Source organism: Ananas comosus, linkage group 5, assembly GCF_001540865.1.
Source record: "Ananas comosus cultivar F153 linkage group 5, ASM154086v1, whole genome shotgun sequence".
In the NCBI taxonomy this organism is placed as follows: domain Eukaryota; kingdom Viridiplantae; phylum Streptophyta; class Magnoliopsida; order Poales; family Bromeliaceae; genus Ananas; species Ananas comosus.
In genome coordinates, this window is record NC_033625.1 from 11,019,754 (window position 1) to 11,039,557 (window position 19,804).

At 37.4% G+C, this 19,804-nt stretch overlaps 1 protein-coding gene across 1 annotated transcript in view; it reads right to left on the bottom strand.

Moving 5' to 3' along the window:
- Positions 3,636–19,804, bottom strand: part of LOC109710694 (1,4-alpha-glucan-branching enzyme 3, chloroplastic/amyloplastic-like) — a 61,194-nt gene continuing 45,025 nt past the window's right edge. The window contains exons 11-16 of the mRNA XM_020233430.1: positions 10,553–10,624; positions 7,478–7,582; positions 6,308–6,385; positions 6,079–6,189; positions 4,519–4,599; positions 3,636–3,786 (exon numbers count right to left, since the gene is read on the bottom strand). Of these exons, the coding sequence (XP_020089019.1) occupies positions 3,661–3,786; positions 4,519–4,599; positions 6,079–6,189; positions 6,308–6,385; positions 7,478–7,582; positions 10,553–10,624 (573 nt within the window). The 3' untranslated portion in view covers positions 3,636–3,660. The remainder of the gene's footprint in view (positions 3,787–4,518; positions 4,600–6,078; positions 6,190–6,307; positions 6,386–7,477; positions 7,583–10,552; positions 10,625–19,804) is intronic.

Consider the following 19,804-nt stretch of genomic DNA (forward strand, 5'->3'; position numbering starts at 1 on the left):
AGGTTCGGCAAACGCCATTGCTAGGTCGCCGAACGCGTCGCGGAAGTCGGTTTCTTCGATCCGACAGCGGCGTGCGGAGAAATCGCTGAATCGGGTACTCGAGGCTCGCTGCGGCCGCGAGGAGTTGGAAGGCGGCGTACAAGAACCCCAACGTCGAGTTTTCTACTATCACGACATCGCACAGAGTGGGTGGTCCATCCCGAAGCAATCGGGCTCGCCTCCTATGTCTTAGTATAATTTGATACTTGCATCTTGTATTATTCGCATATGGATTAGTGGGCATTGCTTCCTTATATTTTTCCTTCATCGGTATGTAGCGTACATCGGATAATTGATCATTTGAATTGAATAAGGATTGGTCGCGAGATTTTGAATCCATGATGTAAAGCCAAATGATGAACTATGAAACCGAGTTGGCCATCTAGTTAATCAGTAAACTAATGAACGAGTGGCATTAGTTGATAGGCGGCACAAACGAGCAATTCTAGTTAAATAGTGTAATGCGACCCTTATGGATATATGATGGATTGTGACCTTAGGAGGGACAGGGTATCCTCGAGCTTAGAGGATTTGATCATGCTCACGGTCTGTTTAAATCTTGTGATGGACGGCGCCCCACACGGTAGTCGCTCCGGTGTTGGTCACGGCCAGGATTGCCTATAGGCCCCAGCCAGACGTCGGTCCGTATGTAGTTGTATTCTCCCTAACGCGTCGAGATGGCTAATGGCCCCGCCAGACGGTGGCTCGGGTCCGTAGTGTGAGTTTTGATCTCTCCCTACGCGTCGAGATGGCTAGGTGAGCTGTAGGCCGACCCTCGCGGTAACGATGAGATTAAGCAATAAATAATGAGTTAATGAATGAGTAATCAGCTTTCAATCTTTGGACGATGATAGAATCGTTAGTTGTTTATGCATTTCCTGTACTATGCATTGCATATATTATGAATTGGGTGCATAGTAGCATAGCTTCTTTTGTCCGTCATTAGTTTTAAGCTTTTCCTTATCTACCTATCCATCCATTGGCTATATCTACTGGTGCCCCGCTTGGACCTAGTCGGGAGGATTCGCGAGTCGCGGTCCGAACCCCAACTGGGAACTAAGAAGTTAGTTCCTCAACCCATTTTTCTACAGTTCAGTTCGGGGTGTCCCGATGACCGCAGGATCGCGTAAGGCCCGCGTCTAGCGCATTATCTATCCTCCCTCTCTTTGCATTAGCCGTCACCGCCCCTTTGTATTTGAGAGTAGATGTTGTATAGGGTGAGGGTTGATTGCTTGTATTTATATTTTGGAAGAATGTAAAAGATGTATCTAAATGTAGTAAATCAAATGAATGTAATAGATAGTCTCTTCTCTCTTATGTACTTGTATATGTTTCTATACTTGTATCTTGCTCTCGTCTTGTTCGCACTGGTTGTGCTCTTGTGATTATGTACTTATGAATTGATTCCTGGGTAAATTCTTGTACATGATCGGTTGCTTAGCCTTGGGCGGACAGGGGAGACTCTGTCCGTTCGGCGTCTGTTCGACGCGCCCGGGGCCGGACCAAATTGGTAACGGTCTCGGGGCGTGACATATTTTCTCTGCTAAACCTACACACAGACACAAGGAAAGGAAGAGGGGAAAGAAGATCCTCTCTCTCACTCTCCTCTTCTTCTTCTTCTTCTTCTTCTTCTCCTCCTCCAACTTAGATTTCGATGGAGATCGAGCTCGGGAAGCTTGAAGGAGTGGAGAATCGAGCTCTACCGCGTGTAGCGACTCGGGAAGCTCATGATCCGAGGTAAGTTCTTCGGATTAAGGTTTAGGGTTTTTGTTCAATCCCTTGAAATTGAGATTCTTGGGTTCCCTAGATAATTCTGCACTTATTTAATCAGAGATTCTCCATGAATTTTGGGTTATTTTTGGTGAAATTGGAATCTAGGGTTTGATTTGAGGTTTTTGGATTTTAAGACTAGAACTAAATTGATTCTCTAATACTTTAATTGAAGGTTAGAGATGGCCCTAAACAACTTTAACTTGGAAATCGACAGGCGTTCAGTGATCAATTTCGAGTAATGAACCGAAGTGATTAGGTCACTTCCACGTCGAATGAGTAAAATTTAATATTATTTTTACTTGATACATGTAATGGTAGTTTAATTGGTAAGTATGGATGTGGAAATCATATATTACTAGAATAATTAACTACCATTGGACATAACACTAGGCAAGTGGAAACATATAGGGTATATATGCATGCCTAGGTGTGGATAATGAACATGGGTCGATTAACTATAGAAAAATTAGAGAACTCGACAAAGAGTCAAGGAGTAAATGTCATGAAAGTTATGAATCCTAGGTATGGACAACTAGGATAAGAAGAACGTGATTGGGTATTGAACCTAGTGTCATGGTTGAAAAATAGTGGTAGGATGACCACTTGGATTGGAATGTCATTAAACCTAGAGTTGAGTGAACCTAGGTGAGAAAGACATAGAACCTAGTGTTGTTGAACCTAGATTATGAAACATAGTGCTAGGATGATCACTTGGACATAAGAACATGGACCTAGAAAGGTTGACAACGTAGGATAAATATTGAACCGTTGAGATTTGTGAAGTGGATTCCGGAATTCCTAGACTGATACTTGCAGGTATGTGTGGTATTCCTCGCCTCGCAAGTTTTGTGGCTGCTGGTACGTGTGGTTCTCCTCGCTCGGCAGTGATTGATACTTGCGGGTTATGTGTGGTTCTCCTCGCCCAGCAAATGAATCATGACTGCGGGTACGTGTGGTTCTCACCCGGCAGCGATTCATGATTACGGGTACGTGTGGTTCTCCTTGCCCGGCAGTGGTTGATACTTGCGGGTATGTGTGGTTCTCCTCGCCCAGCAAGTGAATTATGACTACGGGTGTGCGTGATTCTCCTCGCCCGGCAGCGATTCATGATTATGGGTATGTGTGGTTCTCCTCGCCCGACGACTTGAGCCATTGTTGGCGTGTGCGACGATTTCGCCACCAGATGGCTAAGTCAAGTAAAGGATTATGCTGCCTGGCGACTTGAGCCATTGTTGGCGTGTGCGACGATTTCGCCGCCATGTGGCTAAGTAAAGGAACGCGATAAGCTATGGATGATTGACTCAAGACCGAGTCGAGTGATATAGCTTGGCTAAGATAAGAAAAACCTTAGGAGCGGATTGGATGAGATATGGGTAATGAAATAAAAGGTAAAAAAAAGTAGAACTACTTGCATGATTTTATACTATCGCATTTATTTGAGGCATAAACATGATGTTTATTATCGTATATAGTTGAGTTATTTGTTTTTCTATTGAACTAACGTGCTTATGTTGCCTCCTTTGGACCTGGTGGGTCGAGCTCTTTTCTTGGTTGGCCGTACCTACTAGAAACTATGTTTATAGTTCTCATCTCCATATTTTTCAAGTCCACATGTGAGCAGCACGGTGGCGCGAGGAAAAGGCGTAGCTCAGTAAATAGCGCCCTACCACTTGTGACCAGGATAGAAGTACCCTCTACTACGTAGCTTAGAGGTATTAAAATGAAAAGAAAGAAAAATAAAATTGTAATAATAATCTAATTGTATTTGGAAAGAAAAATGTAAATGTAATGTGAATGCTTGTACTACTAGGTTAGTTATTTATATTTATGATACTCTCCTTATACAATCTATATATGAATTCTATTCATGTTTGGAATGTTTTGAATTATACGGATTGTGACGCCTTGGACGAACAGGAATAACTCTGTCCGTTCGGCGGGTCTGGCACACACACCCGTGCAGGCTGCTTCCACCTATTTGGGGAAGGGATGGCAAGGCGTGACAATAAAGACATACAAATATCGGCATGTGAAAAGGCAGATACAAAACATGTTATACTATGAATCACTTTATTGTAGAATCCTATGACCCAACAAATACATAGAACAACCAAAGAAGATATGTCCAGCATCAAAATCCTTGCTGGACACATATGTGGTACAACAATAGGAGAATTTTGATAAAGAAATATAAATATAGGCATATGAAAAGGCAGATACAACACATAACTACTGAGTCACTTTATTGCAGCGTCCTGTGACACAAAAAATACGTAGAACAACCAAAGAAGACACATCTTGAGAGTGACAAACTTTCTGATATTCGCAAATCCCAACATAGAATCGCGATCAATTTAACTCGAGCTTTACATGATGCATAATAAAGAGAGATGACAACCACAACAAAGGATCCTTTAGTAGATGTTCGGATATTTCACTTAAATTATTTTCTATCATATTATAAATTTTATCTTTGAATTATTTTAAAGAACTAGCACGGTACTGTTTTTCCTTTTTTTTCTTTGTTTGGGGGGGGTGGGGACGAGGACTAGCATGGTATTTCATGCTTTATGCAGAAGTGATTTAAATAATTTATAATTTATGAACACCTGCATTCGAGCAAGCAAGAAGGACCATTTATTCATTTTATCCAAATAGATACATACTTTATATAAGTTATTAAAATTAAGCATAAAATATTCATACCATAGTCAAATCATTACAATGGTGAACACTGGGTGAACTTCTAGAAAGTATCCTTTCATTTTCATCCAAGCTCATCATGTCCTATAAAGGAGATAAACACATAAATGAGGTCTGTAATGACAGTTTTTCAACTACAGTTCACTCTGTCCATGTTAGAAATCCCTACCTTATAGCCCAACAAATTAAATGTGCAAATATAAACATCAAGAACACAATATGGCACAGTTGTTTCAATGTAATTCCTTAGAGAACAAAAAACACTTCTCATGCTACCCCATACCAGTGCAAGCAGATCTTTGTATAGACCCTAGTAGAGGGCAAAGTAACTTTTTCAGCTTCATTAGACAACTTACTAGCAAACGGGTCAACACATAATTACTAGATAATTATGAATCTTAGCAATCAGTTGCCATACTTGAGATGATTACTCAAGATCAGCAGGAAAATTCTCTTATTGCAAGATTCCAATATTTCTGTTTTCTACCGGTTTGAAAGAATTAATAGATAAAAAAAAAAAACAATTGATAGAATGTTAATCACATAAACAAGATTCACAACAAACTCATAACAAAATACAATAACAATTATCATCTAAGGCTTGGAGTTATAAGTTTCAATATATGCCTCATCAGTGAAAATAAATAAATAAATAAATAAAACACAAGCAACCAAGGAGCCATAACAGAACTAAATTGCACACAAGAAAAAGAAACCGGAAGAGATCATTTGAGGGGCATGATTATGTTGAATAGAAGGGCATTTTGTGCAATGCCGGAAAATACTTTGCTGCAAACCAAAAATTGATAACTAACGAAATGATTATTGCATTCACGACCTAGAGGACGCCATTGTACCAAATAAGGTGCTCTATAAACTCTCCATGTGTGTAGCCTATAATAAGGTGCTCTAATTTTGCCAAGCAAAGTTAACACTTTATAACAAATAAGGACAAAAGAAAACAAGAAAAATAAAATTTTAGGTCGTGAAAGAATGACGATAACATGGAAGCAATTGCACAAAAATAATTTAAGAATCCAAAAAAAATGTAATCCATATCCTCCTGAAAACATAGGTAGTGAGAATATAAAAAGATACAAGAAAGCAAAGGCAAAATCAAACTTTACTTCTATAATAACTAAAAAAAGATGAGATATATGATTATCTCTAGCAATCCAAAGCCATAAGTACTATATACAGCAAGAAGCAAAATAACGTACCAAAGACACTATTCCTATTGATAATTGAAATATCATTACCAATCTGAAATAACTGAATAGCAACAAAGAGTTTTATGATTATATCCAAACGAATCGTAAACCCAAGGACGACACATAATCTCCCATCTACATATGTCATATGTTAAATGCACAAGAAGCACACCAATTATTTATCAAAGATATTAGATCCATAGAATCCTATTACATATGACATATCCAAACATAGATATTACACTCTAAAAACTGCAGCAAATTTGAGAAATGGAGATGCAAAAGTGCAGCCATAATTCCAATAAGATAATTATATATCTTCAATGCACAACCATCCCACAGTAAACCTTACCATATCAAAGTTGAAAAGGTTACTGTGAATGCCTTTGTCCATTAGTAGCTCCCATTGCCTATTAGCGAACATGAAGGAATAGTTGTTGCTTGACATAGGAAACTCCACCCTCTAGTAAAATAAAACCAAAAGAATCCTTGATAAAGATTTTCATGTCAAAAATTATGCTCGAGAGAACTAGAAGACAAATTTACCATTAGACAATATACACGAGGATAAGATGCCTCACATTTGGATGTCCAAATTCATTGCCCATAAAATTGAGATATGCATGCCCACTAGTTGTAAATGTAATCAGTTTAATCATCTGTAACAAAACAAAAAGTATATCTTCAGGAAATTTATATTTGCATTTACAAATAGATATTGGCTTATTATTACGTACAAAACTTTTTTTTTTCTTTTTCTGTATTTCTTTTTTGGTTTATGATAGAGCAAGAGAGAAAAAAGATAAACCATCTGAGTACTTGAAAAGAGTTTTTAGTTAAAGCACCATCAACATCAATGTATAATTTATTAGCTAGGCCTGTTGGTAATATGAATCCTCTGATAATAAAACTCCATATGAAAACATATCCTCCATGTACCTTAGAGAACTATTATCATTCACACCTGAACCATAATAATGACCCTAAATTTATCTAAGCTAGTATTTCCACTTCTTAACCTAAAATGAATAAACGTTAGCGGTCCGCATTGAACCAGCATCAATCACAGTATACTCATCTAATCTGAAATAAATTAATTGCAAGTTCTTCGTATTTGCCAAAAATACAAAACTGTTCCCTTGAAGCATCAAGCTTGCCCTTTCTTCTAGCAATTAAGATTCTTCATCTCATAAGTTTTGTAAAAGTTGTTCTACTTCTCAAACTCAAAGTAGCAAATTCTATAAAATTTCCAAGTATAAATATCTAAGAAACAGTAACTAATCAGTAGACTGCTCTGTATTCTTGCTCACGTTAATAAGATTCCTAACTGTATGATTAACTATCATCCCTGCTGATAGTATCCTTATCGATATTTTAATACAATGTGATACACAAAAACTCTATGAGAATAAAATTTTTGGTGATTGTACTGTTTCTATCAGTAGAATAACATAAGCTTTATTTTGTAAAATTTAAAATCACATGGTTCTTCCAGTCTGATATGTAGAGAACAATTTGTCCCCGTGTTTAAATTATACACCTTCACATAAAGTTTACTTGGTTGAAAATTCAAACACTACCTTTAACACACCAATGAGAAAATATTCAAGACAGCTATACAACACTAGCTTTAACACACCAATGAGAAAATATTCAAGACAGCTATACAATCAATACAGGAAACAAGTAGCAACATTATTAACTATTAACTCAGTATAATCAATGTACCAAATGAGAACTCAAAAACATACTTTGACCAATTGTAAACCTCTGAAAACAATATCCTCAGATGCAACAGATTGTTCTTTTGGCTTGTTGAAAAGAATATCTGCAAAAGACTTTCCTCCTGATATGGACTGCAGTAAAGTACTAGAGTTAATAATTGTAAATATTAATAATTTACTCTTACTAATTAGAAATATTATTCTGTTTGACAGATGAGAAAACTAACTAACAGGAAATCCCGATACAATATTATTTGATAAAGCTACTGCAGTTGTCAAGGTGGTAAGGAAATTATAAAGCAGATGATCTAGAAAATGCCCAGGCACTGCCAGGGAATTAAATGTACTGCCCAAATATTTATGCGGTGCTCGATATCAGGATAAATTTTCAAGGTATATTAACAAACTAGTCCCTGAAGTTCAACCCCCTCCTATCAGTCTCCCCTTCTCGGCAAGACCAATCGCTATGAGCAACCGTTGTAGTATTAGCCTCCCCAGCTTCGTGAGCTGGAAGCACACCAGCCAATTTGTAGCCGTTAATGCCCACCGTCTCGTCCCAGATGCAGATGAAGGTGCTTGTGGGCACATTTCAATATTATGTAATATATTATATGCAATTTCATCCCCATAGTTCCTATTATAATAATTTAGTCCCCAAAGTTCAATAAATAAAAAGTCCCTTAACAGGTATACTTTGTAGGGACTAAGTTGAATTTAGTGTCAAACTTCAAGGACCGAACTATCAAAATTGAAACTGAGGATCCAATCAAAATAAGTGAAGCTTCAAGCACTAAATTGTTACAACTGAAACAAACCCGACTGAGATAGTTAAAGTTAAAAATTTCTGCTATGGGATAATAATGATTCAAAACCCAATGGTTTTTTAGTTATGATTTTTGCTTGTAGCTGAAGCCAAACCAAGCCCGAAACTAAAGCCCTATAAAAACCTATTTTATACATAAGAACATAAATGTCTTTTAAATATTAAATTTGGTAAATTGTTGGGTTCCCTCTAGCAAACTCTGCATTCCTCTCTCTCAAGCGATAACTAGGGAGGATTCCTATAGCTCTAGAACATTCAACTTTAAATATGGAGGGACAAGACCTAGAGATGGAAGAAATTAAGAGAGAAAAAAACACAATCAAATGTCCAATCCAGTAGTTTTGTTCAATCTACTGGGACAACACATAACTTTCCTTTCTCTTTCTCACAATGCCTATGAAGGATTCATGCTATAGCATGTTCAATGTTTGATTTAGAGGGACAAGGAGGAAGAAGAAGAACTTAAGGCTATGATTGGTTCCGGGATAATTCTCTCAAGGATAACAATTTTCATTCTTGGGATAACAAGTTATTCAAGGATGATTAGATGAGTGGGAATAAGTGTAAAATTTTAATTGGTTTCGAATTCTTCTATTCTGGGGGATAACCGGAATTGTGTTTGGTATTTATCTCTAGAACAGTAGAGAATAATAAAGAAGATATGTAGTTAATAAACAATTTAAGATAATATATGTTAATGTGTTATATATCTTATGCTTTAATACATTATATATTAGAATATTTTGTACTATTTTATGTATTATGACATAATATTGGGTAGCATGTATATTACCTCATATAATATTTTACATTGTTGTATATGTTATATTATACGATATGTAATATGAGTTTTATAAAACAATACAACTTAATATGGGTCATAAGATATTTTAATATAGCTAAATATCTCGTATATGATATAGTCATACTTTTCCCTTGCCTTAATTATCTCTAATAATTATAAGCTGTAGTATAAACCTAGAGATAGTAATATTCCAATCAGAGGGTAGTTATTCCAGGGTTATCCAAGGATGGTCAAGGATAACTCAGTTTCACTGGACTTGCTATTCCTATCCATTTTATTTGACGTTTGGCAAAACAGTAGGGATAGCTTTAGCTGTCCCAGTCTTCGTCCTCTTCTTCCTCCAACCTCACACGAGGAAAGGACTAACCAATGGGCTATGATGGGTTGCCTATTCTTAAACCTCTAAACTCTCACACAAGAGGAAGGATATCAACCAATGGGTTAAGATCGGGTTGCCTTTTTTTAACTTCTACTTCTTCAAAATTCAGTTATTCTAGCTAAATTTACTTCGAGCAGGATTTTATCCACCTTTTACCCTTTTGGAGAGTTTCAAATATATTTCTGCTATCTTAAGTCTTAGAAAATTGACAAGAGCACTTGTTTGAAAGGAAAAATGGTGATGTATTATAACACCACATACGTTGTGTCCGCATGTAACAAGCAACCTTTTCAATACGTTTGAAGGCCCTGATTTATGGCCTGGACAACACATTTGTGGAGAAGGAAATCCTCAAACCATGTCCCATTATAGAGAAAAGACTGCAAAGGAGGTTCTATATATATTGTCAAGAACTGGCAGCAAGCTTCTTATGTGTTTGTTAATACTCAGTAGAGAAATGAAACAGGGTTTCTCAAAGGGAACACATTTGTATTTGACATCTCCAGTTCAACAAGATTAGAGATGATAGAAAAACCAAACATAGAAAAGGAACAGGAAAAAAGGCCCTTAAAAATGAAAATCACAAGGCTTTGTTACAGCACACAAGGTTTTGTTACAGCACACGAGGTACTCCCAGATTTTCGAACAGGAAATAGGTCCACGGAGGGTTAAAAAATCAAAACCAAGGCAATGATTTAAGAGCATGAACTGATTCTTACACAGCCTAGGTTATAGATACGGATCCTTGGAACTTCTAAGTAAACTAAATACATGTACATCTGCCCACTCCACTTCCACTGAAATAAAGATGCTAGTAAATAATTAGAGAAAAATAATGAAGCATAAGCAAGCAATACCAATTATCCAAAAGATCGCAACAGCTATTTAAAGTGAATAATTCCTGCATTATAACTAGCAATTTCATATTCATTTCATGTTTTCAATGAAATGCTCCAAGAATCATGTGCTAGTTCACCTCAAAGATTTTATTCTATGGTAGAAGAATTTATCATATCCCTTGAGAGAATGCGTATATGTCGAAAAACAAAACCATGGATGCTAAGCAAGATTTAGCCTAGAAATACACGAAGCTACCTGATTATGGTTCTCCACATACGAAAGCATATTACAATGGCATTCTTGCTTGGTTACTAACACTTGCATAATCTGCGCAAACAACATGAAGATGTTATCCAACAATCTATGAAGAATGACCATAGCCAAGCTTTGCAAAACAAATTACTTAAATCATACTAAGTCATGCAGGTTTAGTTTGAAATTTATGATAGAGAGGTAACTGGTAATTAAATGATGAGAAAGGCATGCGTGCATAAATAAAATTATTTATGATGAAATTTCAAATAAAATATTTTGTAAGATGCTAAACTAGGGGCGTACAGATGGTAATAAGAGCATTGATATATACAAACATTCAAGTGTTCTAACAAAAGTACAATTTGTAGAAAATACGGTTACAAATGCAAGTAGGCTTACCATTCAAGCCCATTTTCGATAGGCTAAGAAACTTTTACAGCACCAAACAGAAGCCACCTACATTAGATCTGCATTCTACTGGACAATGGATGCAGCATAAGTTGAGAATCACCATCTTCAAATAAAGGTCCTTTAAAATAAGGATTTAAGTACAGTGGCACGGGCTCGTGCCGGAAACTTGCTGGCACGGTACAGCATGGTGTGTGCTGGGCCATGCCGATGCGTGCCGGTCACAAAAGATTCATGTGTGCCAACACATAATAGCACAAAATATTTATTTTCTTTAGCAACAAAATATTCTAACTGTTTATTATGTATTTTTATTAAATCTTTTGAACTTTATTGAAAAAATTACTTAATAATTTAAAGAATAGAGGGTTTTGAGCTGTGCCATTGGCATGAGGACTGTATCGTACCGATATCTTGTTGGCACGGTAGATACGGCCCGTACAGATGGGCACTTAAATCCAAGGTTTAAAGTGCCGTGGCACGAGAGCCTACCGCTATCTGCCTAGCACGGTACGGCACCGGCACGCTTCCGTGCCGACACATGGTACGCTTGCGTGCCGATGGATACGCATGACCTCCTACTAGCACGCTTTGGCACGGCCCTATTTCAGTTTTTTTGTTCCAATAAACTCTTATAATGTTAATTTGAAAGATTTAATCAAATAATTATGAATATTTGCTATGTATAGCTTACTAAACTCATCAATTAAAATACTTATAAGCTTTTTTGTATGTAAAATACAACTATACCTAATGTAAAATACAATTTTTTACAGGTTTGAATTTTTAAAATGCAAAGACATCTTCTTTCTTTTATTCTTTTGACCATATTACAGTTTTTCTTTTATAAAATACAAAAAAAATAATGTTTAAAATTATTTTAAAAAGTATTTGAAAAAAAATTTTCAAAAAATTAGTAGATCTATCAAAAAAATTAAGCGATAAATTACATGACAAATAAATTAAATAAATTTAAGTATCAATTGATTTAATTTAACTTTTAATTTTATCAGTATTTTCAATTTTCTATCGCAAAAATAAAATTTTATGTTTGATGTGCCTCAAAATTTGTTTATTGAGTTCGATTTTGTTCCCCTAATTCGGCAAAAAATTTAGTGGTGTGACAAATTTTGATAAAATTATTTGTGAAGAAAAATGGATGTTTGGAAGCGGAGAGCTCAGGCCGATCGCAGTATGGATCGGATATGTAAATTAAAAATTTGCCTATATATTGATAAATATAAAAAATTAAATTATAATATTTTTGACTTGCCTAACAAGTAGATCTTCGATTTGCAATGTCTTTGGAGGGGTGTGGGCCTATGGGGTACCCAGAATGCTTCGGCTACCCCAAAAAACAAAATAAAAAGAAAAAAAAAATAAAAAGCAAAACAGCAGTGCCGTATAGCACCGTGACGCGGGACAATGCGCTATGCCGCTCTATCTCGTGCAGCACGATACTATGTGCCACGGCACAAAGGAGGGGTCCTAGACCGCCCCTGTACCGTGCGGGTACGGTACGTGCCGCTCCGTGCCGTATAGCACTTTGATCCTTGCTTAAATCCGTACTTTAAAGCTCACCATCTTCAAATAAAGGTCCCTTAAAACCTTAAATCAAGGGCTTATAAGGTTTATTTTCTTACTTAATTATAATTTTCCATCAATTTGTTTTTCGAAGGTCAAGACACACGGGTCAAAATGAGCGAATAGGATGCTCATAACTTGCCATGCCAATCTACCCATGCTATTGAATTTATGGGCAGGTCTATTTCAACCCTATATTTTTCGCAATAGAATTTTTGTGGTAGTTTTACTTCCTCATTTCTCTACGTCTCTACAATCTGGTAAGTGGTTAGCAAGGATTGAAAAGAATTACCCAAAGATATTTCCTTTCTCTAAGTTCGAAAATTTTGGGTTAGTTCGGACTCTGGAGGTCTTTGGAGAAAAGATAAAACTAGGCCAATAAGGATTGTTTCTTCAAAGCACATGTATCACTAATTCTGCAGTCGACGATTAATCACTTTAGCTTATCATCTAAACTTTCCTAAATGACATCTTCTTTTACAACTCAACTAACATGAGCACTGTTAGCAATTTTCAGCAAATTTACTATGCAAACAACTTGATCTAATTACATTCTTTTTATTACATGTAAGTTCAACCAAAGCAGGGACTTGATTTATACATTAGGGGCAATTGCCTATATACCTCTACGAATTTCCCAACTTTGCAGTAAATCAGTAAAATAACCCAAATTCTTACCAATAAACTCTCGAAATAGGGGCGTATAAGAAAGGAAAAGGAACTTTTCACAGGTATATTTTAAACAAAGCGTAAATAGAAAAATTCACAATTTTACAAGGTTACATTGGCAATTTTCTCTACACATTAAAGGCTTATAGACACAATTCGAATAAATATGCACGACCTTGTTTAATTAACATAGAATGAGTGAGAATTCAATAGGTCTTGCATCACAATGCTGCGATACTTAACCACCTGACATAAAAAGTGCCTAAAGACACTGAAGAGTCATTTTGCAAGCACAAAATGATTCAGTATATGCCAAGACAGTGAAGACTATTTGGCAAGGTTCAAGCATGCCAAAAGAAAAGGAACGAAACAGCCAAAAAGAAAAGGAATGAAACCATGAAATCTTACAATTCATTTTGTCCACTTTCAATTCTATAAAGTAAGAACAAGTGCAAAGAGTCAATCATCATGGTTGTGTCGTTGTGACAATAGATTGATAAGATACAAGCATATCATCTATTTTTCCATCCATATACTGCTCAACAAGAAGGGAAAAGTTTAAAATAGCTCGTGAGGCACAGGCCAACCCCAGCCTAGATGGCCATGGGTTGTGCCTATTAGGTTGGCATAGCCAACATGGCCTTTCTTCTTTTATTTATAATATTTTTTTAAATTTTTTCTTCTATCAAGTGTCACATAAACTATTCAAATTATGAATAATTTCTATAAAAAAACATCTAAAAATTATTTAAAGAATAATAACAGTATATATAAAGATTTTAAAAAAGAAAAAAAAATTGGGCCAACTCAGAACAATTTGGCCTAGGGACATGCTGTGCAACCTAACTGAATGAATACAGCTTGACACAACACAACATAGATCTAAACCTGGGTCATGACAAGCCAACATCCAGTCTATTTTGGTTCGCACCTTAAATCTACAGTAACTAACCATAATTCCTCTCATGATGAGTTGATGAAGTATAAAACTATGTGTTTAACTACAAAAGTTTCAGTGATGCAGTAAATGTGAAATTCTTGAAGTTTCGGTGATGCCGTCAAAAGATTAATTACGAGAAACTTCTAAAAAATTTGTTTTTAATTTTTAGAATTATTATTTTTAAAAATTTGTTTCTGAGCTTCTGTTAGATTTTTAGGATTTTGTTTTCCCATGTAAATCCAAAATAAATTAGAGATTTGATTTTGTATTTGAGAAATTTTTGTTTACTCTTCATTAAAATATCTAAAATCTAGAAAATTAATTAAGGTTAGAATTATGGTTTATTTTATATAAAACCCAAAGCCTCTTTTTAAAAGAGGAGTTTTGGAGAATAAAAAAAACTTGCTTTATTTAACATATGCGTGATCTTTCTTTACTGAATTAATGGTATGTGGTTGCCCTCTTTTTCTTCCTCTCTCCTTTCTCCTATTGTACTTTTTCCTCCTTTGTTTTTATCCATGCTACAAAACTCGAAACAGAACTCTTGATATAGTACCCGATAACCTACAATTTCAAAATTGTCAAAGTAATGAGTATATCCGTATTTGGGATTGTAAGGTATCGGACTTCTAAAATCATGAAGTTACGGTGTACATTTGGTTAGAAAGCCATTTGAATGGTTTTGGTGAGGTCCCGGTGAGGCCCGGAAGCATTCGGGCGTTTTCGGTGCGCGTAGGCGCTAAAACGGAACCCGAAAGGCTATGTTGGGCCATGAGCTAAATCCGGCATTAGCGTGGATGAAAAGATGATGAAAACATGCTCGAAAACATGTTTCAAGAGTCTCGGTTCGATTTGAAACGAATCGGAGGTCAAACGAGCGAAAACGGACGAAAATGCTGAAATTCTGGTCCTTCGGGGACCGGTCTCTCACCGCAAGGACCAGTCCCCGAGCGCGAAAATGGCCCAGTTTGGGCTGTTGCGAGGTTAGAAGAGTTGGGGGGCTTATTTAGAAATGTTACAAGTGTGAGAGGGGTTAAGAGAGGACTTTCTCTCTCTCTTTCTCTCATTCCCTCACTCTCCCTCACGTTTCTCTCTCTCCCTCTAAACGAAAGAAGAAGAAGAAGAGAAGAAGAAGAAAAAAAGAAAGAAGGAGAAGAAGGAGAAGAAGATCAAGAGGGTGGTCATCTCCATCTTCTTCTCTCCTTCCTTGCCATTGGAGCATCTTGAGGGGTAAGCTTGCTACCCTTGTTAATGGTAGATCTCTAAGGATGTGGTTTTGATCTCTATGAATGGTTTAGATGGAATCCTAGCAAGCTTAATTGATGATTAGCACTTGAATCTGAAGCTTTAATAGCGGATTTTGCCGTAATTGCAATTAGGGCTCCAAAATGGGGTTTTGATACATAAGGGGTTTTGATCTCAATTGACCCTTCTCTAACCTAATTGGTAGGTCTNTAGCGCCCTAGTTGCATTAGTCTACTTTCCTATTTCTGCATTAGAGTATATGCTTTGAGAGTAGATGATGTATAGGATGTGAGCTATTTTGGGATGAATGTAAGCTAATGTTTATATTTTGGAAGATGTAAGCTTTATACTATGTTTTGGAAGTTCAATGTATAATCAAATTGTATTATAAAGGCTGAATGAATGAAATAGATAGATACTCTCTCTTTATCATTACTTGTATGTTCTATACTTGTATCTTGCTCTTGGTTGTTTTGCACTGATTGTGCTCTCGTTGTAGTTGTCGATTGTGTATGTATTCAAGTTATTTTCCTGGGAACTTGTTGTACACAACCTCGTTGTTAGCCTTGGGCGGACAGGGGAGGTGCTGTCCGTCCGGCGTCTGTTCGACGCGCCCGGGCCGAGCCAAATTGGTAGCGGTCGCGGGGCGTGACAGGGATGATCGAAATTAATCCATATTAGTAAATAATAATAAATACAGGTGCATACAAGGTATAGGCTAGTTGTCATACAAATGGATCAATAACAAAATGGTCATAAATATTGACTAATATGGATTAATTTCACATAATATCTCAAATTTCAAAGCCCTTGAAGAATGTCAGTGTCAAGTTTCGAAACACCATGTTGAGGCTCTTTTCTATGTCTGAGGAACCACTGAGCTAGTTCTAGAACCACACAATGTTGGTTCCGAAACCTCATCCTCCGAAAGCTCCAGAACTCAAGCCCTAGTGGATTCTTTTGTTGGAAATCACGTGCTAGTGTTGTGTATGACCCATTTGTGCTTTCCCTAGGACCAAACGAGGGACCGGAAGCCATGACCACACCGTGGACATCGAGAGAGCGACTTGAGGTGGGTGCACTCTCTGAAGTGGGTTTAGCAATATTCGGTTTGCTTAGCCTCAACTAACTCCCTTTCATGCATAATATGAGCCAGTAGTAGCCTGAAACAATTGTTCTCGAGTTCTTGTATACCTGCTTGTTGATAGCATGCTTATTGCTTATTATTCCTAGTTTATGACATTATACTAGTTGTATTTCCATGGTCATTGTAGAAGCATGCTAATTTAGCAGAATAAACCTAAATAGGACATTGTGAACTATATAGTGGCAAAATGAGACATGATAGCTTTTAATTATTGCTTTAGCAGAGACACGACTATAACATGGTTACCTCGGACCACTACTATCCCATTTGGCACATGAGCATGATGTAATCAATAAATGTTATGCTCTCCTTCACCGTCTCAATGGCTGTGAATAGGGTGAATTCTTCCCGAAGAGAGGTCGCACCATTAGCTTGGTCTCCTCCTAGACAGGGCATACAAGCAACACTCGCCAGGGTCTCCTCCTAGACAGAGCTTTGGCATTGAGTACAACATGTCTAGATCTCTTCCTAGACAGGGCAGAGAATTGGGTCAAATTGATGACTATGCTAGATGATGCATTGAGTAGAACATTGCAGGTTATACATTGACACTAGATGAAGATATCACATACGCTGACATATGATGCATACCATTGCCTATCAATTATTTAAATACCCTACATTATTACTACTCTTTGTTGCCCTGATCAGGACAGTTTGCCCTCGTCGGCGTGTTGTACACACTGTGGAATTGTATAGTTTCTCACCCCATTATTTTCAGGTGCGTCGGGAAGGGTGGAGCGTGATGGGTGAGGACCTGTGAAAATTAGCTCTTCCCGAGATAGTGATCTCATTTTGTATTTTGGAAATAGTGACAATTGTATTATTTGGAAAATGAAAAATGTAATTGAACTTATAGTTGGTTATGGCTGTATCCAGGAAGCCTCGACATGTTTTGTAAACAATAAAGACATTTCGAGAATAAATTCCTAGCTTATTCTCTTCATAAAAGCTTCGTATAGGTGCTTTGTGTTCCAACGCCGTGCATGAACAGAAAAATAACCTTGTCCGTGGCACAGGTCTATGCACATGCCCAGTAGAGTCTCAGCGCTAGGGCGTGACATTTCAACAATCACAAATATAGATGCATTAATTACTCTAACATGCACCCGCAACTAAGCCTCTCGAGATCAGATGTGAAGATTGATATAAAGAGCACAAAAAATGAGAAGTGGAGAGCGATTTAGTTAATATGTCAGCAAGCTGCTTATCTGACGATAGATGAATCAACGAGAGACTGCGCGTCTACACTTTCTCGTGAAATAAAATGATAATCAAGTTCGATGTGCTTGATGCGCACATACAACACTTGATAAGCAACGAGATAAAGATTGTCACGACAAATAGTAACCGATTATGGCAGTGGCACACCAAGATCACGAAGTCAACGAATCCAGACAGTCTCAGCCAGGGTAAAGGCAACAGAGCGATATTCTATGAGACCCCAGATAGTCCTATATATAAGATATAATAGGGCAAATACTCTTAACCCAGCTTGAGCATTTTGGGTGGTGGCTAGGCGCAAAAGGTTAAGAGAGTTAAGTGTGCTAGGACTGGAGTAGTCTTAGGATAGGTGGTGACCTCCTGGAAAGTTGGGGTGTCACAGTTAGTATCAGAGCCAATTACCAGCGGAAAGTGTGAGATGAGTCTCGGCTAAGCCAGGGTCGGAATGACAAGGCTAGCAAAACGAGTCTCACATCATCTAGTACTTGTGAGTTTGAGCCTGACGAGAACATCAAGGCTTAAAGGGGGGGAGAATGTGAGACCCAACATAGTCCTATATATAAGATATAATAGGACTAAAACGCTTAACCTGGCTAAAGCATTTTAGTGATGGTTAGGCCCAAGAGATTAAGAGAGTTAAGCGTGTTAGGACGGGAGTAATTCTAAGATAGGTAACCCCTGGGAAGTTGGGGCATCACATATTCAGCTACAGAGCTTGCGAGAGTAGTTAGCAGACCACGAAATGAGGTTTGAGCCAAAAAAAACCTGATAACCAAAGGTGGAGGGCTGAGAATCAAGATATCCCACCTAATTACTATCAAAATATGCAATAGAGGAATTGGCATATCAAGAAAATGAAGCTATAACGACCCGACCCGCTAACAATAATAACTCGTTATGCCCAAACCACCGACCGACTCGCTAACAATAATAACTCGTTAGGCCCAAACCACCGGCCCAAAATGCTTAAGCCCAGTTATTATTTCTTGATTAGGCCCTGACATCTAGCCATAACTACCCGATGTGGGATTATTGGGGTATCACATACTCACCTCGGTTAGGCCCTGACGTCCTCGTCAGTCCTAAACACACACACAACCCAAGATCACCAGTCGATATAAGGCTTGTCTCGCTAGCCTTGTCATTTTGCCTATGACTTAGCTTGTCATTCACCGACCTTGACTTTAGTCTATCATTCCGACCCTGGCTCAGCCAAGACTCATCTCAGACTTCCGACTAGTGAACCGGCTCTGATACCAAATGTAACGATCCGACCCGCTAGCAATAATAACTCATTAGACCCAAACCAGCGGCCCAAAATGCTTAAGCCCAGTTATTATTTCTAGCCTAATCAAGCTTATATATCCCCACATCTAGCCATAACTATCCGATGTGAGATTATTGGGGTGTCACAGAAGCCCATTCTTATAGGTCCCATAAATATAACGAAAAATTCTTTTAACTGCCTATAGATGAATGTCACTAGAGTATGCAGAATTGCAACTAGATTGACAACATATAAGATATCCAACCGAGTGAAGGTAGGGTACTGTAAGGCCTCAACTATCTGTCGATAACTATAGAGATCATTGAAAGGACAACCCTTATAAATAGACAAATGAGTCGTCAATAACAATGGTGTGGAAATAGGCTTACAAAAAAGCATTCCATGATGCTCAAGTAATTAATGAATATTATTTTCTTGTGTCCGCCGCAAGCCTCATGTAGAGTCCAAAATTTTCACTTCAAGGAAATAGTGAAGAGGGCCCAAGTCATTTCAACGTAAATTCGGTGTAAAGAGTGGAGAAAGACATCAATAAAGGCGTCGAGCTAGTTGTCATAATTATGTCATAAACATACAACAATAAAACAAGGATGTCATCAATCCTGTGAGAGTCAAATATGGATAGATTTGCAGCGCTCACAATAAAACTACGTTCGGATAAGAAAGATGTGAACCCCTGAAACCAAGCACGTGGCACCTGTTTAAGACCATTTTATGGCTTTCCAAAGCTTGCAAACATGATGAGGAAAC